This window comes from Mustela lutreola, chromosome 17 (genome assembly GCF_030435805.1).
Source record: "Mustela lutreola isolate mMusLut2 chromosome 17, mMusLut2.pri, whole genome shotgun sequence".
Taxonomy (NCBI): Eukaryota; Metazoa; Chordata; class Mammalia; order Carnivora; family Mustelidae; genus Mustela; species Mustela lutreola.
In genome coordinates, this window is record NC_081306.1 from 5596244 (window position 1) to 5623188 (window position 26945).

Consider the following 26945-nt stretch of genomic DNA (forward strand, 5'->3'; position numbering starts at 1 on the left):
GAATGTGAGCAAATAAATACTTATTGCATGGGACATTTCCAATGACACTACACAATAAAAACTGTAAGGATCTGTATCTCTCAAATCAAGTAGGCAAAGGTGAAGATGATGGGCTCAGGACGTACAGCTGTGTTGACTCAAAGTGACTCTAGGGACACCCCAGGCGCTTGAATCAAGGATGGGAGTGAGAATGTAAAAGAACAGGGGCTTTTCTAAACTGGCATTCCTTAACAGGGTTTCTATTACCTTTAGTAGGTATGTAAAAATAAGGCATTACAAATAGCATAGAAAGTATATTGCACATTAGTATCCTAAGTTAATTGAAATTTACTTATTATGTAAGCATCACTAAGTATTCCAGTTATAAAATAACTAGTTCTGAAAATGATCATAAGGATAGGAAAAAAAATAAGCCAACCAGAATTATCAAAATAAATATTTATTAATATCTGAAGCTTTATGTACACCATTAAAAGCAAACGTGCAGATGTGAGGAATTAACAAAAATCAACCTAAAATCACTTCTCCCAAAGTAAATCTAAATGAACACTCAAGATCAGTGGTGCCACTACCATCAGAATAAAAAATGTGTCTAAATTAATGTAAGTAATCATTTTAAATGTCTCCCAGATATTCTTTACATTACAACTCTAAAACGTACTAACTGGTCAAAAAATCCAGAACGCTGTGTTTTCATCTTATCTTATTAGTAGCGGTACACAAATATATTTCCATCTTTTTGTCCAGCCAGCAAATGGGAATCTGTACCTGACCATTTCACAAAAGACCAATGCTGATCGGAGACAGGTAGGAGGACAGCAGTGCAGTGACCCAGAAGTAAGTCCCAAATGGCAATTGTTCCAGAAGTCAATACTGCGGCTGCAAAATGATCTTTCACATCTCCCTCCAGGAACCTAGTATCAAGCAGAGAAGAGACCATTCAAATCACATATCAAAAGAATTTTTTTTTTCTTTAAGTCAAAATCATGCTTCCCAAAGCAACCACAAGAACAAAAATCTGTATAAGTATGATGCCCATATTTGGCAGCCCAGGACTGCCCGCCAGCACGAGGTCGTTTTGGACACAATCACGTGTCCAGTCCCTGTACTACCTGCACCCCAGCTCACAGGAGCCTGCCTGCCTGCCGCTCTTCAAACTGGCCAAGTTCCGTGCACCTCAGCGTCTTTGCTCTTACTCTGCCCTCTCTCTCTCTCTTTTTTTAAGATTATTTATTTATTTGACAGAGAGAGAGATCACAAGCAGGTAGGGGGCAGGGGAGGAGCAGGGCCCCTGCTGAGCAGAGAGCCCGACAGGGGGCTCGATCCCAGGACCCTGAGACCACGACCCGAGTCCGTTCATCTAAGTGACACAAAGATGTCTGGTTTTTGTATTTGCACAAGTGCCTTCCAAAATGTCACACTCAGTGAGCAGGAGCACACACTTGCCTTCCAGCGTGCCCTTGAGGAAGACAGTAGAGCATCACACCCACACTCAGGCTTGTCTTAGGGTTAATCACGATCAGCTGAAACACGGGGCTTCCCAGCGGCTCATTCTCCTTGGCACAAGGGTGGCTCAGAACAAGGAACAGGAGCCCCTAAATTAAGAGAAAAATTAATAACCAAATAAGTCAGCAAGAGGGAAAGAAAGGGTTGGCAGAGACAAAACCAAAGAATTACAAGAATAATCAATATGCAGGATTTAATCGCTAGCTTATATTTTTCAGACAAAAAAAACCCACTGTTGAGATTATCACCAAGCTGGACTTCTGGCATCTCTAAAACAGGGCTCACAGCCAGTCTTGCAGGTGGGAACCCAGCGGCCTCACTAACTTCCTCCACCTTAGATACAACCAATCCCAGGCCATCCATTTGGGAAAATGCCGTCACAGGGAAAGAGGGCATAGAAACAATCAGAGGGAGTCCCCAACCTACAGATACTCATTGGTAACTTGGCTTTTGAAAACTCAGAACACGTTTTCCCATAAAAATCATCTTGAGAGTGGGGACTAGGTTTTTAGGCCAGTCTGCAGGTAGCCTATTTGCACTCAAAGAGCAAGAGTGACCCAAGACAGACACCATCATCTGCGGTTGTCTTTGTGGCAAAATGTGTTACAGGCCTTTCCTGGGTTTCAAATGACATGTTCTCACGCAGATACATATGATACTGAAAGTAATTCTCTTTGGCGATAAAATGGGGAAAATTAATTACAGAACCATATTAGGATTAATAACATTCCTTTCTAGTTTCTACATTTCTAGAATGACTGAATTATTATTATTATTATTTTTAAAGATTTTATTTATTTATTTGAGGGAGAATGAATGAGAGAGAGCACGAGAGAGGAGAAGGTTAGAGGGAGAAGCAGACTCCCCAAGGAGCTGGGAGCCCGATGCGGGACTCGATCCTGGAAGTCCGGGATCATGACCTGAGCCGAAGGCAGTTGCTCAACCAACTGAGCCACCCAGGCGCCCTGACTGAATTATTACAATGGGAATGAATTACTTTTATAATTAGAAACCCAAGTCAAGAAAAGGCTAGATGCCATCTACTTAACTAGAGATTGGCAAACAATGGCCCAAAGGTCAAATCTGGCTCAGGGCTCATCTCTGTATGACCCATGAGCGAAGAATGGTCTCTGGATGTTGAAATGGTTGGAAAAAAAAATATTTTGTGATGTATGTAAAAATCGTATGAAATTCAAGTTCTGGAATGTTTTATTGTCCCAAAAGGTTTACAGGGAACATGGGCACACCCATGTGTTTTCATTTTGTCTACGGCAGAATTTTTGCCACAGTGGGCAGAGCAGGTGCCAACAGAGACCAGTGGCCTGCAGACCCGAAGATATTTACCTCCTGATCTTTTTTTTATTTTTAGTCACCTGATCTTTTTTTATAAAGTTTGTTGATTCCTACACTAAAATATTAGCTTATTTCCAGAGGCTGGCTTCATGGAACTTCACACAACTTTTTATGTGCTATCTCATACATTTCTATGTTAAATGTTTCACTATCAGGTAGACATTAATGTTGTAATAACAAAGACAGGAAGTCATTTTAATGGCTACTAGGGAAATGTAATAATTCCAGAGATGAAACCAAGCCTCTTATTTTAAGGAAGAGAAAAGTTAGCCTCGGGGCACCTGAGTAGCACAGTCAGTTAGACGCCCAACTCTTGGTTTTGGCTCAGGTGGGAATCTGAGTCGTGAGATCGAGCCCCATGTCAGGCTCCGTGCTCAGAGTGGAGTCTGCTTAAGTTTCCCTCTCCCTCTCCTTGCCTCTCCACCCAGCCCACTCTCTCTCTCAAATAAATAAATTAAAAAAAAAAAAAAAAAAAAGAAAAGCCTCAAGATAATATGACTATATCTAAGATCATCCAACTTTTGAGTTCAATTCCACAGATTTTAGGGAAAAGGGTGCCCTCTGCCTTCTAAGTCTGGGGTGCTGATGTGCACAGGACTACCACTGAGGCTGGGAAAGTCAGTTTCCACACAAGCGTAGAGCTACCTGTTACTGCCTTTGCTTGTGGCTCAATGGTGGGTACTTAAGGGTTACCCCTCGCTCCTGGGAAGCTGCCTTCTGCCTGTTCAGATGTCCATACTAGACCGTAAACCAAGTCTATTAACACAGTGGCTGAGAAGCTGTGTTCGTTTCTATGTGAGAAGACTAAAGCCTAAGGGACATACATGTCTAGAACCATTTAATCAACCTCTCTGAGGGCCTTCAGTCATAGGATACATCATTTATGGCAATGTGCTTGCGAGCCAAGTTTGGTAACAGGCATGATATTTCTTGGTACAAATTCACAGCTAGAAATAAATGTTTTCCTTACGACATACAGCCAGAAAATTCACCAAGCCATCATATTATACCAATATTTATTTTCATCCATGAATTTAAGCAAGGACAAACCCTGTTACCCAATTTTGAAAAACAAAAACAAAAAAACAGGCAACAGAGAGGGTCTGTTAATGACCTCTTAGTAAGCTACTGCTCTTACTCAGTGAGACCAACAGCAACACAAAGTAGAAACAAAGCAGTCCCAACAGATTACTTACCATTTCAGAATAGGCTTTGTGACAGACTGAAGCTTGGTAGGAATCACCAATGTGCATCTTTTTCAGGAGCTGACCAGTTTTTAAATTCCTTAGACATAAAAAATAAATAAGCTGATAACATTCTTCCAGCATACTGGTTTTCACATAATATTCTCATATTTATCACAGTATTCTTTAGGAGGTGACCAAGGGAGAAACTAAGGGACATGGTACCTTAGTTTTGTTTAGTTACAGACTCCGCTAAAAACAAGAACTGTTGGTTAACATTGCCAGTAGTTCAACTTGACAGTTCAGCCTTAGATGGAATCTGCTATGTCACTAGAAGTAAAATGTCTCCAAACTCCATGAGAAAAGCTTTCCCTTTTCTCATTTGAAATCAGGTACACAGTATGGCTCTAGCATTATGATTCTGTCCCGCTTCTTATTATACCTACAATTTTCTATGGAAGACAATGGTCAGGAAACCAAATTTAATTAGATGGGAGATTATACCTCAAAAGATTTATAATTCTGTCTCTAGAGCTAGACCAAGGTAATAAAGAGAGACAGGAAGACGAAGGGGATGAAAAATGAGAGAAGAGGGTGAATTTAAAGGAGAAAAAGTCTGTTGGAACCACTCCTTAGCATTACTGAGCATTTGTGATGTCGGTCATTGCTCTGTCCTGGGATGCCACTGCTGAAAAACCCTTGGCTGTCTTCTCATTAGCCACAAGAGTCCATGTTCTTTTTTTGTGGTGTTTATAATCCTCACGAATCCAGTGCCGCCATACTCCACAACTCACCGCTCCTCACTATGCGTATTCCTGGCTCTGCACCTTCGCTCAAGCTAGACTCCCAACGCCCTCGCCGTTACTGACCAATTCCCAACCCTCTTACCCCCCAATGCCCCTCCATTCCTTTCTGGCCTTGATTGTGTCCTGCCTCCTCCCAGCGGCAGGAGCTCAACCTAGACTCTCTCACTTCTCCCAATCTGCGCCAACCCAAAGAAATCTCCTCTCCTCTACCTCCCTACAGTACTATCCATATGCTTCATTTTTAATTTAATATACACTGTAATACAGCGTAATGTATTCATTCAACAAATACATCAGAACTTTCTGTGGAGCACGTTGGGTGTGTAAAAACTGAAGGAGGGAAACTCAGTGCTTGTGTGCCTACGCAAGACTTTCCTTGCCAGGGACAACAAGGGGTTTATCCCCTGCAGAAGTTAGCACATGCTCTATGTTTAGTAACTGTTCTTTCCCTGAGTCCCAAAGCACTGTCCGAATTTCCCTCACTTTGATCTTGTCTGAATTGTAAGGGGATTGTACTGGATTCGTACACTTGGAACTATAAAGCAATCTCATTTACTTACTAAACCTTAGAGGCCTTGGAATGAGGACTCATGTCTACATCCTTCACAGAAAGCAGTACGTAAGTACGGGGCCCCTGGGTGGCTCAGTGGATTAAGCCGCTGCCTTCGGCTCAGGTCATGATCTCAGGGTCCTGGGATCGAGCCCCGCATCGGGCTCTCTGCTCAGCAGGGAGCCTGCTTCCCCCTCTGTCTCTGCCTGCCTCTCTGCCTACTTGTGATCTCTCTCTCTGTCAAATAAAATAAATAAAATCTTTAAAAAAAAAAAAAAAAGCAGTACGTAAGTAGAGACTCAAGTGTCTATTAAATGACTGAGAGATGAGTGCTCAGCTAATATAGCTTGACCAAGATTAAATGTCCAGAGTTTCAACAAGAGGTTCCTTGAGTATAACATGAATTGCTTTAGACGTTTAACCCCTGAGCAGTTAAACAGGAAAGGTGACCAACTACTATGTGTAAATATAAAAGTATATAGAACCCAAAAGGCAAATGACAGTTGTTGTTGTTTTTTTTTTAAAGATTTTTATTTATTTATTTGACAGACAGAGATCACAAGGAGGCAGAGAGGCAGGCAGGGGTAGGGGGAAGCAGGCTCCCCACTGAGCAGAGAGCTCGATGCGGGGCTTGATCCCAGGACCCTGGGACCATGACCTGAGCTGAAGGCAGAGGCTTTAACCCACTGAGCCACCCAGGCGCCCCAAAATGACAGCTTTTGATAGACCCTATGATCTATACATCTTTAAGTACCCTAAACAAGGAGCTAAGGCACTGAGAATAGAAGATATGTACCTATCTTCAAGAACTTCCACGATACAAATTAGCCTATAAGGGCAGTACTTAAAAACTTAAGAAAAAAACAAACAAGGGTAATATGAATTCGGAGAGGGAAAGGTCAATGAAGGCTGAGGTACTACTAGTACCACTAGTTGCTTAAGGCAACTATGGGGCTGAAGATACCGCTTAAACTCACACTTAAGCTTAGACTAAGTAGAGAGGTTCCCCCCCCACCTCAATTTTGTTGTGATCCATTATATATAAAATGCCATGGGGCGCCTGGGTGACTCAGTGGGTTAAGCCTCTGCCTTCGGCTCAGGTCATGATCTCAGGGTCCTGAGATCAAGTCCTACATTGGGTTCTCCGCTCAGCGGGGAGCCTGCTTCCCCCTCTCTCTACCTGCCTCTCTGCCTACTTGTGATCTCTTTATCAAATAATAAAAAATCTTAAAAAAAAAAAAGCAAAAAGGTTACTATTAAGAAAAAGGGAGAAGTGAAGGATGGGAAGAAAGCTGGGAGCTAAGGCTGGGGGCTAAGGCGGGGGGGGGCGGCTAAGGCCGGGGGCTAAGGCTGGGAGCTAAGGCTGGGAGCTAAGGCGTATGGACTGGCTGCTGGAGAAAATCTTTCCCCAAAGCACTGAGGAAAAGGCAGCGAAGAAAGCAAACAAATGTGGGCCTTCCTGAAGGTTTTATTCCTCAGGGAAAGCAGGGAGGGTTGGGAAAAAAATGTTAATACAGTAGTAGTATAATAGAAGATCTGGAGATGGGATATTCATTGATGGAAAGGGAACCAATTACTAGATTATATTAATAGTTCAGGAACCATATAATGAAGGTCCAGACTATTGAAATAATGGAAAGAATAGGAAAGACAACTTTTGTAAAGCATTGTCCTCAAATAAGACCTCCATGCGCAAATACCGAGCAAAGTGCCAGAAGTGGAAATCTATTGCTCTAGATAGTAGGCCGTCTGAAAACAGGATCTCCTGGCAGATTATTAACACGGTCAACTTCAGAGGCTCCCTGGTGGGGAGGGGACAAAGATTCTCTCAAGGACCATGCTTTCCTGGTTTATTACTAGAGGGTTAGGGTTGGACAAGGCAGAAGAGGTAAGGCAGCAAGGATATTAATATCACAACTTCCTCTTACCAAGATCCATCCTGCCCTAAGGAATCAATTAAAGGAGAAGGCTTCTGAGAGAGAAAAAAAAAAATCCAACTTATTATCTTAATACAAATTAACTTTGAAAATGCCTTTGACTGGGTGTGGTTCTCCCTGGATCAGGAAAGAGAGGTAGCTAGGGACTCCTTGACTCTGGTCTTTCTATCACAAATTCATTAATTTAGATCCTCTAAAAGCATATATTTTATAATTTTGGATTGTATTGTAGACATTATTAAGAACATGTCAGAGGGGCGCCTGGGTGGCTCAGTCAGTTAAAGCCTCTGCCTTCCGCTCAGGTCATGATCCCAGCCTCCTGGGATTAAGCCCCATATCGGGCTCTCGGATGAGCAGGGAGCCTGCTTCCCCCACTTTCTCTGCTTACTTGTGATCTCTCTCTGTCAAATAAATAAATAAATAAAATCTTTAAAAAAAAAAAAGAAAGTAAGAAAAGAACATGTCACATAAACTCTGGATTCTGTTAGATTCCTCTCAAGAATATTGATTGTTTTCCCCTAGTAAACAGTTAATTTGGTTCAACTAAAATTCCAAATGCTGAAAACTCAATTCAATTCTTTTTGCCTTACCTGGGCTGCTTCAATCCACTCTGTGTACATTCAGTTTATAGGACAGCCAGATCACAAGATAAATATTAGAGCCAGAACTTGAGGCTTATTCTCTGGTTCTCTTTTTGGGCATTTCTCTCCCTACTTTCTAGCTATTGTGGTCACCCTGAATTCTGTCCTTTGGTTCTTTAAGCCAGTAGGACAGAAGCTTTTCTATCAGGCTTTCAGTCTCCCAGTGCACAGACTAGGGCTTGCCTTCTAGCTAAAACTGTAGGAACAAGATACTTGCCCACTGATATTTCCTGCTGAACCCTCTCCAGTATCTTTTTTTCTTTTTCTCATTCTCCAGTGCTTTCAGATAGTTGTTTTTTATACTTTGTTCAGGGTTTATAGTTACCTGAGGTAAGAGAGTTGACCTGATAAAAGCCATTAACCAGAGCAGAAAAAACTGTACCTTTTTTTTTTTTTTTTTAAGGTTTTATTTATTTGACAGAGAGAGAAACAGCAAGAACAGGAACACAAGCAGGGGGAGTGGGAGAGGGAGAAGCAGGCTTCCTTCCGAGCAGGGAGCCCGATATGGGGTTTGATCCCAAGACCCTGGGATCATGACCTGAGTTGAAGGCAGATGCTTAACCAATGGAGAAACCCAGGCACTTCCAACTGTACCTTTTTCACAAGAGTAAAGTTTCATTTATTTTAAAATAGTCTACTCAGGCTGATTTTTTTCATAATTTCTGAATTAATATGATGTTCTCATTGAGACAAGTATGTATCATCTGACAGTAAAAAACAAATAAAAAAATAAGATAATTTTTTTTTTTTTTTAAAGTACACTCCACACTGGGCATGGAGCTCAAAGTGGGGCTTGAACTCATGAACCTGTGATCAAGATCTGAACTGAGATCAAGAGTCAGGCATTTAACCAACTGAGCCACCCATGTGCCCCAAAACACAATTATATTTAGAGTCTCCTATCTAGTCTTAACAACCCTGTGAAATTAGCATTATATTACGATGAGAAAATGGAGGACCTGGAGAGAAATCTTACCAAATAACAATGTTGTTCATTATTGTGGTACCAAGCAGAGCTTCCTGCATCCCGTGGACCTCAGCAAAAGTTAGTACAGTCTCTTCAGGGGACATCAAAAATCTTTTTTCTTTGCTTCTGCATTTAAAACAGTATTAAAAATCAGCACTTTGTACCAAAGCAGTTTCTAAGCAGCCCTTGTACATTATTACTGAACCACGCATAACATATACTCATCTAATACCAGAAAAAATTAGAAAACGTGTATCTTAAACTTCCTACAATTAATTACTTTCATATCACCTACCTGGATATACTTTCAAGCATCTCAAATTCATCATAGCCAAAATTAAACTTGCCATCTGTCTCTTTAAACCCTGTGTTTCTTTCTGCATTCCCATCTCAGCAAATTGTATCACTGTCTCCCCAGGTGACAAAGAAACCTGGACATTATTACTCTCTTTCCTTCCTCTCTACCTACTCAACCAGCAAGCCCTAATGATGTTAGCCCCCTCTTTCTCAAATCTGTCTGCTTCTCCCCATCTCCATTAATACCTGACTAACTTAAGCAAGCAATTATTTGTCTCTTGCCTAGATTACTACAACAGTCAGGAATAAACACAACAAACAAGATCCATGCCCTCTGTTATTACAAGAGACAGATAAATAACCACAAAAAATGTAACAAGCACGTAAGAGACACAATGGATGCTCTGAGTTCCATTTTCAACATGTTGAATCTGAAATACCCAAAGGTTATCTATTAGACCAACAGGTCCAGAGGCTGAGAAAGAGGTCAGAGCTAGAAATATACGCTTGCAAGTAGTCAGCATCTAGGTAGTAACTGAAGCAATGGAAACCAAGTGTGGAACAAAAAAAGAGTCTAGGTCCTAAGACCTTTGTGATTTTTTAAGGGGTAAACAGAGATTTCAAAGACAACAAAGAAAGAATAAACTTCATTTGCTGAGTCTCTCCTCTCCACTGGCTTCCCTCCTGCTACACTGAGCTTCCCCCTCCCTAAACTGCCTCCACGATACAGCCTAGTGTTGAGACATAACCTGCTATACAACACCTACAGCCCAGAAAAACAATAGGCTAGTGATCTTTCTCTGAAAGCCTGTGATAAAAGCATTCTTTTAATAATTAAAACCAACCATCTTACCCTCCATCTTCTGCAAATGTCATGATTTCTACTTGCTGGTCACAAAGGTTCCCACTGCTACTGACTAGCCTCCTCTCTGTCAGGCCAAGCACAGCTTTTATATTTCCAGAACTCAGTAATACTTGCTTTTCACGTTTACCATCAGAGGAACAAAGTAATGCCCTAAAACCAAGTATAAGGGAAAATGTGGAGAAGTCAGAAGTTAACCTTCAATATGAAAGGACTAAGGTCCTATCTATCTATCGATCTATCTATTTTTTAGAAAGGGGGAAAAGGCAAAGGGAGAGGGAGAGTATTAAGCAGCCTCCATGCCCAGACAGAGCCCTATGCAGGGTTTGATCTCATGACTCTGAGAGCATGACCTGAGCTGAAATCAAGAGTCAGAATTCAACCAATTAAGCCAACCAGGTGCCCTGAAGTTCCAATTTCAAATGGAAACTTCAGTCAGAGATATCATTCCATTGATAGGGTTTTTTTGTTTTTTTCAGGATTTTTGTTTATTCTGAGTGAGAGGGAGAGAGTGAACACGAATGGGGGAGGGACAGACAGAGGAGGAGCAGACTCTCCACTGGGAGGGGAACCTGATGCAGGACTTAATCCCAGGCCCCTGAGATCATGACCTGAGCCGAAGGCAGCTGCTTAACCAACTGAGCAATCCAGGCATCCCCATTGATAGGGTTTTTTAAAACAAATCTCTATTGGATCTAAATTTAGATTTTTTTTTTAATGATTTTATTTTTAAGTAATCTCTATACTTAACATGGGGCTTGAACCCACAACCCTGAGATCAAAAGTTGCATGCTCTACCAACTGAGCCATCCACCTGTCCCTAAATTTAGATTCTAAGATTCAAGCCTAGGCCATAACTTGCATTTAAAACAAGCTGACAGAGACAAAGATAAAGAGAAAAGAAAAAACTACTCCTTGAGAATTATATACCTGATTTCTCTGATTTCCAAATTTCCCAAAGCCACACACACGAGATTACAAACATCAGGCACTGGAACTATCTGTAATACTGGAACCTAAAATAAAATAAAAAAGCCAAAAATTATACTTGGTAGTTTCATTTTTTTTTTTTATAGATTTTATTTATTTATTTGACAGAGAGATCACAAGTAGGCAGAGAGGCAGGCAGAGAGAGGGGGAAGCAGGCTCACTGCTGAGCAGAGAGCCTGACTTGGGGCTCGATCCCAGGACCCTGAGATCATGACCTGAGCCGAAGGCAGAGGCTTTAACCCACTGAGCCACCCAGGCACCCCGGTAGTTTCATTTTTAATTAATCTAAATTTTCCAAAATCTGTCACACTCTCTTCTATTCTCATTGCACCAGGACAGTTTCAAACAGCAAACAAAGGTGAGAAAGTTTAGCAAACACCCTTTTTCTAAGCTGTAAATCAAAATAAGCTTATACAAAGCCATGTGTGTGGTAGCGTTTATTTAATACGATCTACACTTCTAACAATAAAGGAATAATTAAATAAAGTCTGCCATGTGGACAAATGGAATGTTGTGTAGCCATTTAAAGTAAGTTTATCCCAGGGGCGCCTGGATAGCTCAGTTGGTGAAGCGTCATGTCTGAGGTCATGATCTCAGGTTCTTGGGATTAAGTCCCCTGTAGAACTCTCGGCTCAGCAGGGAGCCTGCTTTTCTCTCTCTCCACCTCTCCCTCACTGCTCGTGTTCTCTCTCTCTGTCTCAAAAGAAAAATCTTAAAATAAGGTTATTTTAAAAAATAATAAGTTAATTCATATAAATAAATATTTATTAAGCATCATTATGCAAAGAAAGTATGGTGCCAGAGGCTGTGGCTGTGCTGGAGAACAATGAAATTTGCTAAGAGTAGATCATGAGCATTCACACCAAAAAACAAAACAAACAAGCAAAACCCCAAAAATCTATGTGAGTGGATATATGTTTTTTTGATTTTTTTTTTTTGTTTAGTTTTCTTTATTAATAGAGAGTGCACAGGATGAAGAGGGGCAGAGGGAGAGAGAGAATCCAAGCAGACTGTGCTGAGCGCCAACCCTGAGATCACAGTCTTAGCCAAAACCAAGAGTCAGGGCCTTAAAGGACTGTGCCACCCAGGCACCCCAAGCTGATACATGTTAATGAACTTGATTGGGGGAGTTCTTTCACAGTGTATAAAATACCGCATCATCACATTATACACCTTAAGTATATTACAATTTTGTCAATCATACTTCCATAAAGTTGAAAAAAAAATTAAAAATAAAGTATGAAGACTATGTAGAAACAAGGAAAAATGTTCATATCTTAAGTGAGAAAAGGCCAATTTAAAAATTTTAAGCACACCAGGATTGCAAGCATGTATGTTATGTTTGAAGGTGGACAAGGACTAGAAGAAAATATAGAAAGAAAAGAAGCAGGGGGCGCTTGGGTGGCTCAGTGGGTTAAGCCTCTGCCTTTGGCTCAGGTCATGATCTCGGGGTCCTGGGATCCAGCCTTGCATCAGGCTCTAGGTTTGGCAGGGAGCCTGCTTCCCCCTCTCTCTGCCTGCCTCTCTGCCTACTTGTGTTCTCTGTCAGATAAATAAATAAAATCTTTAAAATAAAAAAGAAAAGAAACAGGAACAATGCTTTGGTGAGGGGTGAGGAACACGGGTCTCAGCAAGTTTAGAAGTTAGAAAAGAAACAAAATTCCAAGCTACTCAAATACGTCCAACATAAAAATCCATTTCTCAAAAACTGTGATTAAAATAAACAAAGCACTTGGGACGCCTGGGTGGCTCAGTTGGTTAAGCAGCTGCCTTCGGCTCAGGTCATGATCCCAGCGTCCTGGGATCGAGTCCCACATCGGGCTCCTTGCTCCGCAGGGAGCCTGCTTCTCCCTCTGACTCTGCCTGCCACTCTGTCTGCCTGTGCTCGCTCTCACTCTCTCTCTTACAAATAAATAAATAAAAAAAAATTAAAAAAAAAAAAAAAATAAAATAAACAAAGCACAAGGTTCACTCTATTCTAGATGGTGGGTGTATGGACGTTTACTGTACAATTTTTCTCTATGCTTGAAAATTTTCATAATGAAATGGTGGGAAAAAGGACCCGTGTCAGTTCTGTCTTGCATGGTCGTGGGTCCCATTCTCGGTAGCTGCCCATCTACACTACCATGTAAACGCTGATGAAGACCGCACTCGCCTCCAAGATTCTGACTTACCTCTGTGAATTGCCAGGAATAAAGTTTTTCCCACTGCCAAGTATCAAGTGGTTTCCAAAGAGAAACCACGTATTCACAGGCAGTTATGATACACGGCTCCTTGAAACCTGCTATTTCCCACCATGTGGCACTCACATCCACCGAGCAGGAACCGGAAGGATTCTGAAATAAACAGCAACCACAGTTACGTTAAGGCCATACTTGGGGTCTGTTTCATGAAAGAATAAGTATGAAAAGTGTTGGGTTATAAGGATTATAAGGATTAAATACCAAGTAAAATGTAAAGTTTTCTATAGACCAAAATAAAGAGCGGGGCACCTGACTGACTTAGTCAGCGGAGCCTGTGACTCTTGATCTTGGGATTGTTAAGTTAAAGCCCCACGATGGGTGAAGGGATTACTCAAAAACAAAATATGGGGCGCTGGGTGGCTCAGTGGGTTAAGCCTTCAGCTCAGGTCATGATCTCAGAGTCCTGGGATGGAGCCCCGCATTGGGCTCTCGCTTCCCCCTTTGTCTGCCTCTCTGCTTCCTTGTGATCGCTCTCTCTGTCAAATAAATAAAATCTTTTTTTTTTTTTTAGAAGATTTTATTTATTTATTTGACAGAGATCACAAGCAGGCAGAGAGGCAGGCAGAGAGAGGAGGAAGCAGGCTCCCTGCTGAGCAGAGAGCCTGACGCAGGGCTCGATCCAAGAACCCTGAGATCATGACCTGAGCCGAAGGTAGAGGCTTTAACCTAATAAGCCACCCAGGCGCCCCCAAATAAAAACAATCTTAAAACAAAACAAAATCTTAAAAAAAAAATTATGTACTAAAAAAATTGCCCCCCCCACTTCTATCATGATAAATCTAAAAATGTATAGCATGTAGTTCCAGAATGGAACAGGTTCAAATCTAATCAGAAAACATAGCCCCTAAGATCTTGCCCATTTGGAAATGAAACATCCTGATGAAACACCCACGGGTTGAAGAGGTTATAAAACTGAAACAACATACTACGGTTGACCCTGGAACAATGTAGGGGTTAGGTGCACCGACTTCCCACACAGTCAAAAATCTGCATGTAAACTTTGACTTCCCCAAAACTTAATTACTAATAGCTTAATACTGACAGGAAGCCTTTCTGATAACATAAATAGTCAATGAATACATGTTTGGTATGTTATATGTATTATATATTATATGTAATAAAGTATATAGAAAAGAAAATGTTATGAAAAAATCATAAAGGAAAAAATACATATATATAATTCTGTACTCTGTTTACTGCAAAAGAAAATGTCTGCATGTAATTGTGCCTCTGCAGTTCAAACCCATGTTGTTCAAGAGTCAACTGTGTTTCCAAATGAGCAAAGAGGGCACCATGCATCCAAACACACAGAGCATGGCTAAAGTAGCATTTCCAAATGAAATTTATAATCATAAAGGCATTGATCAAAAAAAACAAAACAAAACAAAACAAGAAAAATAAAAATAGAATAAGAAAACAGCTCAAGACGTTAGCAAAAGAACGGGAAAGTAAGCACAATGAAAAACAGAAGCAACTATTAAGGATAACAAATAAATAGGAAACCAAGAAAACCTAATTAACACTCAATACAAGCAAAAGCTAGTTTTTTGGGGGAGACCCAAAGAATGGAAAATCTCTTAAGTTTGATGCAGGCAAAAAAATACTTGAGAAGGGGCGCCTGGGTGGCTCAGTGGGTTAAAGCCTCTGCCTTCGGCTCAGGTCATGATCCCAGGGTCCTGGGATCGAGCCCCGCATCGGGCTCTCTGCTAGGCGGAGAGCCTGCTTCTTCCTCTCTCTCTCTGCCTGCCTCTCTGCCTACTTGTAATCTCTGCCTGTCAAATAAATAAAAAATCTTTAAAAAAAAAAAAATACTTGAGAAAATAGAGACTAGGGAGAGAAAGAAGTATAACTAAAGACACACAGACAAAAAAACAAAAACAAAAACAAAAATGAAAAACACCCCCAAACAAACCTAAACCCTATTAGAATAAAAAATAAATTTTTACCTATAAATTAGAAAATGCAAATGAAATTTACCTATAAATTAGAAAAAATGATTCTTTTAAAAATGAAGTTACTAAAACCAAAGCAAGAATAGCTTTTTTTTTTTTTTTTTAAAGATTTTTTCTTTATTTATCTGACAGAGATCACAAGTAGGCAGAGAGGCAGGCAGAGAGAGAGGAGGAAGCAGGCTACCTGCAGAGCAGAAAGCCCGATGTGGGGCTCGATCCCTGGGATCATGACCTGAGCCGAAGGCAGAGGCTTAACCCACTGAGCCACCCAGGTGCCCCAGCAAGAATAGCTTTGAGGGATGCCTGGGTGGCTCAGGGGTTAAGCCTCTGCCTTCGGCTCACGTCATGATCTCAGGGTCCTGGGATCGAGCCCCACATCGGGCTCTCTGCTCAACGGGGAGCCTGCTTCCACCTCTCTCTCTCTCAGCCTTCCTCTTTGCCTACTTCTGATCTCTGTCAAATAAATAAATAAAATCTTAAAAAAAAAAAACATGAGAAGCTATAGATCAAATTCTCCCCGATTTTCCTAGCAATTCATTAACTTTTTTTTTTCACATGTAAGACACAAGACATAAGGGAAAAATCTTCTGACCTTTAACTTTGAAACCAACTGAAGGTGGCCTGGGTTTAAGCTATTACAAGCAGGAAGGTCTGCTACATCAGTCTGTGGAAATAAAAGTCACACCATTAATCTAAGCTTTATATATGTCTTCCTGCATTGCTCATTCTTCATCAATGTCTACCCAGTATGTGTTATTTTCTCTGATAAAAGCAGCCAACCTCCATATGCAACTGCTTCCTTAATGACAAAGGGAGCGGATCCCCCATATTTAAAAAATACATTCTTAACTTTGACTTTGTCCAACTGAACTTAATGGTTACAGTTAAGTCTATCAGAGACATGTTATGGTACTCTTAAACACTGCGAAGCCAACGTGTAAGACAGTCACATGCTGGGCGCCTGGGTGGCTTGGTGGGTTAAAGCCTCTGCCTTCGGCTCAGGTCATGATCCCAGGGTCCTGGGATCGAGTCCCGCATCGGGCTCTCTGCTCAGCAGGGAGTCTGCTTCTCCGTCTCTCTCTGCCTGCCTCTCTGCCTACTTGTGATCTCTGTCAAATAAATAAATAAAAATCTTAAAAAAAAAAAAAAAAAAGTCATGCTATCCAAACTCACTAAGATATTTCATTTCTCCATAGAAAATCTCACCAGGGAAGCGGACTATACCTGTTTCCTTGACTCTGGGTGTGGATTTCCACACAGTTGATTGTCTTTGAGAGTGACTGACCCGGTGGGAAGAGGGGTTGCCCGGGGACCAGAATCACAGTCACAGGAAGGCTGTCCTCTACCTGGCACAACCAGGCTGCCATCTGATTTTGATGGGCTGGCCCAACCGTCGCATTGTTTCCAATCACTGTCTTTTAAGTGAGGAAGTTGGGGTTTAGAGCAAGTTGGCCCAACCTCTGAACACACTTTTTCATAGTGTGCTTGGGAGCCAAAAGCTGGAGTAGTGCCTAAGATGGGGAAAGTGGGTGAGCACATCTCTGCTGTGGGCCTGTTATTATCCTCGGGGGCACCAGTATTTAAAGGTGTAAAAAGTAATACAGATGAAGAAAGGCCCTTCTTCTGAGACCAGCTTGTTAGGTCTGATGTTTTAGCTTGTGCTTTTCCCGGGAGAACAATAATTTCCTCTTCCAAGTCCTCCATTTCAATATTGATTTGTTTAGGACTCAGGTCTTCTAAAACACTACAGTTTCCCTCCTTAAGGTGTTTCTGTCCATACATGTTTGATACAAAAGGCTCAACTTTTTCTGGTTTTTCTGAACAGGACTTCAGTTTTTCAAGTTTAAGAGGTCCAAAGACTTCATCGGGTAACTGAAAGTCTGTGGTTTTGAGAAAAGATGACAGTTCCTTTAAACTTAGCAGTTCATTCTCCTGAAACGAAACCGTGAACGCAGCAGAATCCAAAGCTAGATAAGCATTATTTCTGGAAGAAAGGGAGTCCTCTTTTGGACAACGATTGTCCTTCCCTAAAATAGAAAGGAACAACAATAACAACAAATACCAATACCCAACAGAGTGTGAGCCTCTAAACACCATGGCAGCACAAAATGTTCATTACTCTTCCCCTCCGGGACTTTGAAACCTCCGTGAATGGTTCAAAAGCCGGCCACAGCTTGGTGACTACCTGGAAGTTCTCCTTTCGCAGTACCAAAAAACAGTATAGTGCTGACTGCATTAGTGAAGGAAGACCTGTGTCTAGTCCCAGCTCTGCCACTGACCCACGGGTACTTTGGGCAAGTCAGTTCACTTCATTTTCCCTGGTGTCTCCTACGGGAACTGGACTAAGAAACTCTAAAGTCCCTTCTGCTCTTAAAAAACTATGATTCCGGGACGCCTGGGTGGCTCAGTTGGTTAAGCAGCTGCCTTCGGCTCAGGTCATGATCCCAGCGTCCTGGGATCGAGTCCCACATCGGGCTCCTTGCTCAGCAGGGAGCCTGCTTCTCCCTCTGCCTCTGCCTGCCATTCTGTCTGCCTGTGCTTGCTCTCTCCCCCTCTCCCTCTGATAAATAAATAAAATTTAAAAAAAAAAAAAAAAAAAAAAAAAAAACAAACTATGATTCCTTGGGGTGCCTGGGTGGCTCAATGGATTAAACCCTCTACCTTTGGCTCAGGTCATGATCCCAGGGTCGGGGAGCCTGCTTCCCCCCTCTCTCTCTGCCTGCCTCTCTGCCTACTTGTGATCTCTGTCTGTCAAATAAATAAATAAAATCTTAAAACAAAAAAAAAACACTATGATTCCAACTATAAAACATGATTCCAATAGGCTCCCAGAGTACAGTCTACAAAATGCTGGCTCGTCTCACTGAAGTAGTAAATTTCAAGCAGGCTAATTTACTACTCTTAAAGCAGCCGGCATTCTATACCATTCAAAATATAGAGCAAGTTCGCCTGACCACCTCTGCAGACACTCTGTCACAGCATGCCTGGGAGCCAGAAGCTGGAGTTGTGCCCAAGATGGGGAAAGCTGCATCCATCAACTAATGAATGAATAAACGGTGCCACATAGATATAGTGGGTATTATTCAGCCATAAAAAAAGAATGAGGTAAGGGTACACGCTGCAGCACGGATGAATCTCAAAAACCAGCTAAGGGAAAGCTGCCAAAACATGTGAATCCATAAGATAGAATACATATTGGTGGTTGCCAGGGGCTTGGGGTAGGGAGAGGAAAAGGGGAGGAAGTGCTTAAGGGGCACGGGGTTTCCTTCTGAAGTGATGAACATGCTTTGGAACTAGGTAAGGGTCCTGGTAGCACAACCCTGTGAATATACTAAATGCCAGTGAATTATTAACTTCATTCAAAATGGCTAATTTTATGTAATGTGAAGGTTAGTTACCTCAAGAAAAAAAAGTGTTTAATATAGCAGGTTACTAAAACCACCGCAGATTATTTCAAAGTACATAAAAAATGTTTCTAGTTTATTATTAGAATGTCCTACTTTCTGATTACTTTATATTCTTGTTGGCTTAAAGATTACAATAAAAAAAGCCAAAATGATTATGGTCTTGTAATTGATTAAAAATTAATTATTGTCCAAATGCTATAGAGCAGTCAGCTGCCTGGTTTTGTAAATAAAGTTTTATTGGAACACATTCATATTTGTCTGTGGCTACCTTCCCACTATACTTGACTAGCTATGATGGAGCACAAAGACAATATTTACTATTTGGCCCTTAACAGTAAGAAAGTTTTGCTGTTGTCTAATACAGAACCAGAGTGAATTACCTAGTTGTTATGCCTGCTTTATCAAATATGAGAACTCCAGAGTAAATGAATAAAAGTATTGAAACTGTCACTTGTGATCCTCCAAAATCTCATGTCCCACAGATTGCAGAGAGGCTATATTAGATATGTTACCCAAAAAAGTTGCTCAGACGTATTGCATTTTACTACACAATTATATCCCCCCCCCACCCTTTCTTAGATTTTTATTTTTAGGTAATCTCTACACCCAATGTAAGGAAGGCTCAAACTCACAACTCCAAGATCAAGAGTCTTGTGCTCTCTGGACTAAGCCAGCCAGGTGCCCCCACATGGTCATTCTTAAGATAGTTTGTTAGTGGACTCACACTCTGACATACATTTTGAACACTTCCTCTATAGATTATAAAACTTTTCTCTATGGATAAATTGTGTTGTACCCGAATAAATACTAATTTTAGGTAAATATCTAATATATTTTCCCTTTCAATGTCAATGTTTCAACCACATTCACAAATTCTGGTACCACAGAGCCAAGTTTGAATCCTGGCTTGAATGAATTAATCACTTTAGGATCCTTGTGCTTCAGTTTCTTAAGTCCGTAAAGTGCGGCTAAAAATAGATTCTACTTCATGTAGGGTTGCTCTGATGATTCCATAGTTAGTATCTGCACAATATTTAGAAGGTAGCAGGCAGGGGCGCCTAGGTGGCTCAGTGGGTTAGGGGTTCTGCCTTCAGCTCAGGTCATGATCCGGGGTGGAGTCAAGCCCTGCATCGGGCTCTCTGCTCAGCACGGAGCCTGCTTCCCTTCCTTTCTCTCTGCCTGCCTCTCTGCCTACCTGTGATCTCTGTCTTCAAATAAATAAATAAAATCTTAAAAAAAAAAAAAAAAGTAGCAGGCACAGGGCACCTGGGTGGCTCAGTTAAGCATGGGGCTTGGTGTTGGCTCAGGTCACGGTATCAGACTGAGCCCTGCCCTGGGCTCCACACTTAGCATGGAGTCAGCTTGTCTCTCTCCCTCTGTTCCTCCCTGCATTGTCTCTCACATAAATTCAAACAAAAAGACAAAAAACAACCCAAAAAAAACCTATCAAGAGCATAGTAAGTATTATGTATTGGTTACCATCATCAACCAGACCTTGATTTACCTTTAATTTTCTTCTTACCATGATGAATTGCTTTTTCATCCGGATCTTCATGTAAGGTGACTTCTTCCTTGGATCTATGAACACCTGCTGTGCCAGGAGTTGGCAAAAGTCGTTGATGATGATCTAATACAGGTGGGGAGACTGTCTTTCTTTTTCCTCCGTGTCTTCTACCAGATGGCTGGGTAACTGCCTTCCTGGGAAGGTTAGCTTCAGTAGGCCCAGTGGGAGAGTTGACCTCTGTTAACAAGAGACACTTCTCAGGTCTTCTTGAACTTAGTTGTCTTGTACGTATGCCAGATGTCCTAAGTTCACTCTGGTCAGTTTCTTCACTGCAAAGGTTTAAATTTTTTGTTTCCTCCGTACTTTTATTTTTAAAACCTTTCTTTCTGACACCCAAATGACTCTGAATGACAGCCTGCAGCGCTACTTTCCTCTGGCAGCTTGACATGCGTCGTGTCGTTCTAACATAATACTCTGCGGGAAACAGAAGGCCTTCAACCATTGTACAAGAATGTGTTTGACCTTCTGCAGAAGCAGGGGAGATTACTTCTGGGCTAAGACTCGTAGATTGACTTAAAACCTCCTTTTCCTGAAGACTTTCATTTCTACCTTCAAGAGTGTTATGGGGAGATGGTAAAGACTCCTCTGTGTGATTCTGTCCTTTTAAATTTTGGTTTTCATTTGCTGGTAAGTTATCATAAGTGAGTTCTTTTACAGAGTATGAATTATTTGCCTCTAACTCAGGACTTCTGGGCAGCTGGCCACTTCCACTTACAGCTTTGTTTACCTCTGAGTTATCTGTAGAGACCGTCATGCTTCTGCCTTGTGCCTCTACCTTTACAGGTGAAGCAGGGTTAATGTTTTTTATATTGTGAGTAGTGAGTTCACAGTCACCTTTAGGAGGCTTATGTTCAAGGTGCTGACCACTACTGCTATTTGACAGAGTAAATGAAGCAACCGTAGGAACCCTGGAGAAATTATTTCCTCCTATTAGAGCACTGACACCTCTTTGTGGTTTGGCAGTTGGTGGACTTAATATACCCCTAATGTTAGTCTCTGTCATTGGTTCTCGAGAACTAGGAATGTCAGACGTAGAACCTAAAGGACAAGTTCTTTCATTTACAGGTGTCCTAGGATTTTCTCTATTGATTTCCTCCTGTTTCTTTAGTCTTTTCTCAGAGAGTAGGAATGAATCCGCGTCAAAGAAAGATTCTCTTGCCTGTGCAGTATATGTTCTCTTCTGCTGCTTTTTTCTTCTCCCTGGCAGCTTACTCTGCCTTTTCTCAGCACCAGAGCCACTGACCTGGTAGGGAAAATGTTCCTGGATATCACCTGTTCTTTGTATATGTAGTTCCTCCACAGGGCCATGTCCAGGGTTGAAGGACTCAGGTTCAACGTCAAGTGTGATAGGTGTCTTTTCTCCAGTTTCTTCATCCAGATGGGTGTTGATTTGTAACGTGTCATAAGGAGATATTTTATTTTTATGTTCTGAGAAAAAAAAATTTCTAGAATTAATAATTTCCTTTTAAATGAAGCCCAAAAAATTCCATTATTTATTTTAAAATATTATATAAAAATACTACATTTACGAGGCGCCTGGGTGGCTCAGTTGGTTAAGCCACTGCCCTTGGCACAGGTCATGGTCCAAGATCAAGTTCCGGATCCAGCTCCCAGCTCCATGGAGAGTCTGCTTCTCTCTCTGACCTTCTCCCCTCTCATGCTCTCTCTCTCACTCTCCCTCTCTCAAATAAACAAATAAAATCTTTAAAAAAGGGGCACCTGGGTGGCTCAGTGGGTTAAAGCCTCTGCCTGCTGCTCAGGTCATGATCCCAGGGTCCTGGGATCGAGCCCCACATTGGGCTTTCTGGTCAGTGGGGAGCCTGCTTCCTCCTCTCTCTCTGCCTGCCTCTCTGCCTGCTTGTGATCTCTGTCAAATAAATAAATAAAATCTTAAAAAAAAAAAGTACTACGTTATTTAAGAAAGAGTCAATGGAATTTCATTCAGGCAGCTCAAAGTTCAAATTTTAATATTCTAATACACTAGTAATTTTAAGGAAATGTAAACAAACAGAATTGTGCTGGAAAATATGGTTTTAAATTAAAAGATAATCTATATTGCAGTCATCTTTCTTTAGTTTTTTTTTGTTTTTGTTTTTGTTTTTTTAAAGATTTTATTTATTTATTTGACAGAGAGAAATCACAAGTAGATGGAGAGCAGGCAGAGAGAGAGAGAGGGAAGCAGGCTCTCTGCTGAGCAGAGAGCCCGACGCGGGACTCAATCCCAGGACTCTGAGACCATGACCTGAGCCGAAGGCAGCGGCTTAACCCACTTAGCCACCCAGGCGCCCATCTTTAGTTTTTTTTTTTTTGCAGAGATATTTTATTTTAAATACAAAAGGGAAGATTGTTTTTTTAATTCTTTAGTTTTTTTTCTCCAGCTTTACTGAGGTACAATTGGCAAATAAAACTGTATGTACTTAAGGTACACACTGAGATGTTTTCATATAGGTATATGTTGTGAAACATTACCACAATCAAGCTAATTAAAATATCCATCATTTCTGGGTGGCTCAGTCAGTTAAGCATCTAACGATTGATTTTGGCTCAGGTCATGATCTCGGGGCATGGGATCAAGCCCTCTGTCAGGCTCAGTGCTCAGTGGGAGTCGGACTAGGATTTTCTCTCTCTCTCTGCCCCTTCTCCCCACATTCTCTCTCTCTCTCAAATAAATATATCTTAAAAAAGTATTTCCAGGAATGCCTGGGTGGCTTAGTCAGTTGAGCATCTGCCTTGGGCTCAGGTAATGATCCCAGTGTGCTGGGACTGAGTCCCATATTGGGCTCCTTGCTTGGCAGGGAGCCTATTTCTCCCTCTGCCTGCCATTTTCTCTCTCTCTCTCTCTGACAAATAAATAAAATCTTAAAAAAAATATATCCATCATTTCACATAGTTATGATTGTGTGTGTGTGTGTGGTAGGAACACTTAAGATCAATTCTTCTAGCAAATTTCAAGTATATGATACAGTAATATTAACTGCTGGTTCCATGCTGTATATGAAAGTTTATTCATTCTGCATAACTGAAACTATACACCCTTTGAACAACACCTTCCCATTTCCCCCACCATCTCACCTAATTTATTTCATGTCTTTTTTTTCTGTTCAAGTAACTTTAATAACTTTAATAAGTAACTTTAATAACTTCAATAGCCTTCAATTTTATGATTATAAATACCTATTAACATGAATAATGACCATTGTTGTTGTTGGTTTTTAAAAGATTTTATTTATTCATTTGAAAGAGAAAGAGTGAATGAGAGAGAGCATGAGCAGGGGGAGGAGGAGAAGCAGATTCCCCTGCTGAGCAGGGAGCCCGATGGCGGGCTCAGTCCCAGGACTCTGGGATCACGTCCCAAGTCGAAGGCAGATACCTAACTGATTGAGCCACCCAGGTGCCCATGACTATTGTTTTTAAGAATACTTCTGGCCAGATTTTTTTCTTTGTACATATACAAATGCTTAATTTTTTTTTTCTAAACGCTGAGAGGGGAAAGAACAACCAAATAACCAATTCGACCAAAAGAATAGGTCATTGCTTGCAGAACGGGAAAAATATTTACAAAGTGTGTATCTGATAAGGACCTAATAGCTAGAATGCATGAAGAACACTTACAACTCAACAACAAAAAGGCAAATAACCGAATTAAAATATTGACAAAGGACTAGGTATTTCTCTGAAGACGATATAAAAATGGCCAACAGCACATGATAACATGCTCAGCATTAGTCACTAGGAAATGCAAATCCAAGCCATAATTAGAGACCACTTCACATCCACTAGGATGGTTGTAATTTTAAAAATGGAAAATGCCGAGTATGGATGAGGATGTGCAGAGACTGAAACCCTTGCTCATCGTGGTAAGAATGTAAAATGGTACTGACATGGCAGAAAACAGTTTGGCAGATTCTCAAAAAGTTAAACAGAGAATCACCATATGACCCAGCAATTCTGCTCCTAGTGATAAACCCAAAAGGACCGAAAACATATGTCCCCACAAACACTTACATGTGAATGTTCATAGCAGCATAATGGCCAAAACTCGTAATAACTAAAAAGTAGAAACAACCCAAATGTCCATCCACTGATGAATGGATATATAAATTGTGGCACATCTATCCAATGGAATGGTATTCAGCTGCACAAAGAAGTGAAGTACTAATGCATGCTTGGATGTAAGTACAGAGGTATGACTGTTGAAAACATGATGCTAAGTGAAAGAAGTCGATTACAAAAGATCACATATTACATGGCTCCATTCATATGGATTGTCCAGAACAGGTAAAGCCACAGAGGCAGAAAGTAGATTAGGGGTTGCCAGGGGCTGGCAGTAAGATGGATACAGGGCTTCTTTTCGGGGTGGTGAAAATGTTCTGGAATTAGATGATAATAACGGTTGCACAATCCTGTCCATATACAATGAATCACTGAATTATATATACACTTTAATATAGCAAGCATAAGCAAATAGGCTAGCTTTACCTGAGTGGTTCGGCTGTGGTGAAATTTCCTGCTGGAGCAAGCAATCATGTTCTTCCACTGTTTTCTTTACAGAATTCTTAACCTTCTCAGCTTTTTGGGCACGCTAGAGGAAACAAAAGCAGCTCAAGGAACAAATTTAAGAAAAATAAGTATTTTTTTAAAGCTTTATTATTACGAAGAATTATTTGTATATAGTTCATCCTACAATATCTCAGTTTGAGAGAGTTAAGATTCACTCACCTGAAGGCGGGCCAGTGTCTTGCTGTATTCCCTTTTCAAGAATGCTAATTTTTCCTTCAACTGGAAGAAGAAAAACAGCAAACAATACTGAGCAGGTAGAAAGGCAGAGTCAGAGAGAAGGGATACAGTGCCTATCAGACCCGAGTAAGCAGTGCTTAGCAGGTCCCTCAGCAACAGATAGAGGAGGAAGTAGCAGGTCCCACACTACTTTTAGTTTTCACAAAGCACCAAGCTCTCTAACACCTAAGCACCTTGACCTAAACACTTCCTACCATGTGGAGCATTTCCTCCCCAAATCATTTTGCTAAGTCTTACTGATTCCCCAAGCCTCAACTTCGATTTTTATTCTAGGTCCTTCCTGAAATCCAGGGGGGACACTCCACCTCTCTGCTGTGCTTCCTTTATCACAATACATATTATATACTCTGCTGTCTGTTTACTTCTGATTCCTTCCATCTCACTGTGAGATCCCTGACGGTGGCAGGAGCTGTCATCCTCAGACATTCATCCAACAGATGAATCTCTTGTCAGTTAATGGTCCTGGTATCTGTAGTACCTGGAACAAAACTGATAACCACTCTCAGTTATGGTCTCGGATGCTAGAACTAGGGTCGTCAAGCTTAACAAGTGAGGGATACAGATAATTAATAAGAAAATGAATACACAGACTAAAGGATATCACATGGCACTCTACACCCAGATCAACAGGGAGATGTGAGAGTGCCTGAGCTACTTTAGGTAGCGTGGCCAGAGAGGAATTTCTGAGGACTACCATTGAAGCCCGGACCTAAAGGAGGAAGGAGGTAGCTTTGGGAAGATCAGAGGAAAAGCAGTTTGTCCAAGATCACACAGTTATAAATGGCATGATCAAAACCCAGGTAGTTGGATTCTAGAATCTATATTCTTCATCTCTAAGCTAGTTTGCTTCCCACAGGGTCCTCTTTACCACCAACCTTATCAACGTTTAAGAACTATCTTCTTGACTTGTAAATGATCTATCTCACCCTCCACTGGAAGGCAGGCTGGGATAAGAGGACTGATGAACTAATGTGAATGAAGAATCTAGCACAGTGCCTGGAACAGCGAGCAGAGAGATACGTTCAGGCTAACATCATCAGCAGGAGCACAAAGTGGCATGGGTAAGGATTGGTCAGAGCAGCACTGCTGTAGAAGCAAAAGCTGGAAACAACCTAAAAGTCGCTCAGCAGAGTAATGTCGAACGAAAAGATGGCACTTTCATAATACATAACACTACGAAGAACTTCAAAAAGGTAGGTAGGGTAACATTAACAAGGATGAAACCTGGAGAAGTAAAACGGAAGTTGCAGAACCATTCGGCTTATACCATTCGTGGACCAAAAAAACCACACTATTTTGGGGGGGGGGGGTGGATTAGGGAATATAGCCACATCCTTCCAAACATCCCACCTCCGTCCATACACGCGCGAAAAGGTCTGAAGCATCAGGCTGTTCAGAGAATTCTTAAGGGAATGGGTGGGAAAAGCCAAGATTGAGAGTGTGTGGGGGTGGGGAGGATGTCAAAAGGGACTTAGTTCTTCAAAATTTGTTCAAGGTCGTAGGTCAGAGGTCACGGCCACCCCTGGACCGTCGAGGAAACAAACACACGCCTAAAATCTTAGGCAAGGAGTCAGTTCCGAGTCAGCCCTTCCCGCACACCCAGGACACCTTTTCCTTCTCCTCACAGCTGAGTGGCTTCCCGGGAGGCTCTTCCATCGGGCTGGGAGCCGAACGGAAGGAGCAGCCGTCGCCGGCCCTGGGCCTGCGGACACGAGGGCCCCAGCTGGCTCTGGGCCCCGCAGGCGCCGCGGAAGGAAACCGGGCACCCGGGATACCCCCGGCGCGCCACCAGGTTGCCCATGCAGGAACCGCGCGCCGTCTCCTCCAGCCAATTACAGCCACCGCTCGACCTGCGCACGCGCAACCGGAGACGGCCGAGTAATGGAGCG

General features: G+C 41.7%; 1 protein-coding gene across 6 annotated transcripts; it reads right to left on the reverse strand.

Annotated features, from left to right (window-relative positions):
* Positions 1–423: 423 nt before the first annotated feature.
* On the reverse strand, positions 424–26854 carry PALB2 (partner and localizer of BRCA2). 6 transcript variants are annotated; one of them, XM_059155431.1, is made up of 13 exons: positions 26665–26854; positions 24979–25038; positions 24739–24841; positions 20218–21687; positions 16513–17315; positions 15881–15952; positions 13268–13429; positions 11034–11119; positions 10095–10256; positions 8954–9070; positions 4056–4143; positions 1447–1595; positions 424–914 (listed from the first exon to the last, which is right to left on the reverse strand). In XM_059155431.1, the coding sequence occupies exons 1-13, from the start codon at positions 26710–26712 to the stop codon at positions 707–709; spliced, it is 3528 nt and encodes a 1175-aa protein (XP_059011414.1). In that variant the 5' UTR covers positions 26713–26854; the 3' UTR covers positions 424–706. The 6 variants fall into 6 exon arrangements, with proteins under 6 accessions (XP_059011414.1, XP_059011413.1, XP_059011411.1 ...); XM_059155430.1 differs by having other exon boundaries at positions 20200–21687; XM_059155425.1 differs by lacking the exon at positions 424–914 and having other exon boundaries at positions 1332–1595; positions 20200–21687.
* Positions 26855–26945: the final 91 nt, after the last annotated feature.

Coding starts and splice junctions, on each gene's coding strand:
- PALB2 (XM_059155430.1), bottom strand. CDS start 26,712: ATGGAAGAGCCTCCCGGGAAGCCACTCAGCTGTGAGGAGAAGGAAAAG. Junction 10,257..11,033: donor TTGGAAATCAGAGAAATCAG/GTATATAATTCT, acceptor ACTTGGTTTTAG/GGCATTACTTTGTTCCTCTG. Junction 9,071..10,094: donor ACATTTGCAGAAGATGGAGG/GTAAGATGGTTG, acceptor TTTTAAATGCAG/AAGCAAAGAAAAAAGATTTT.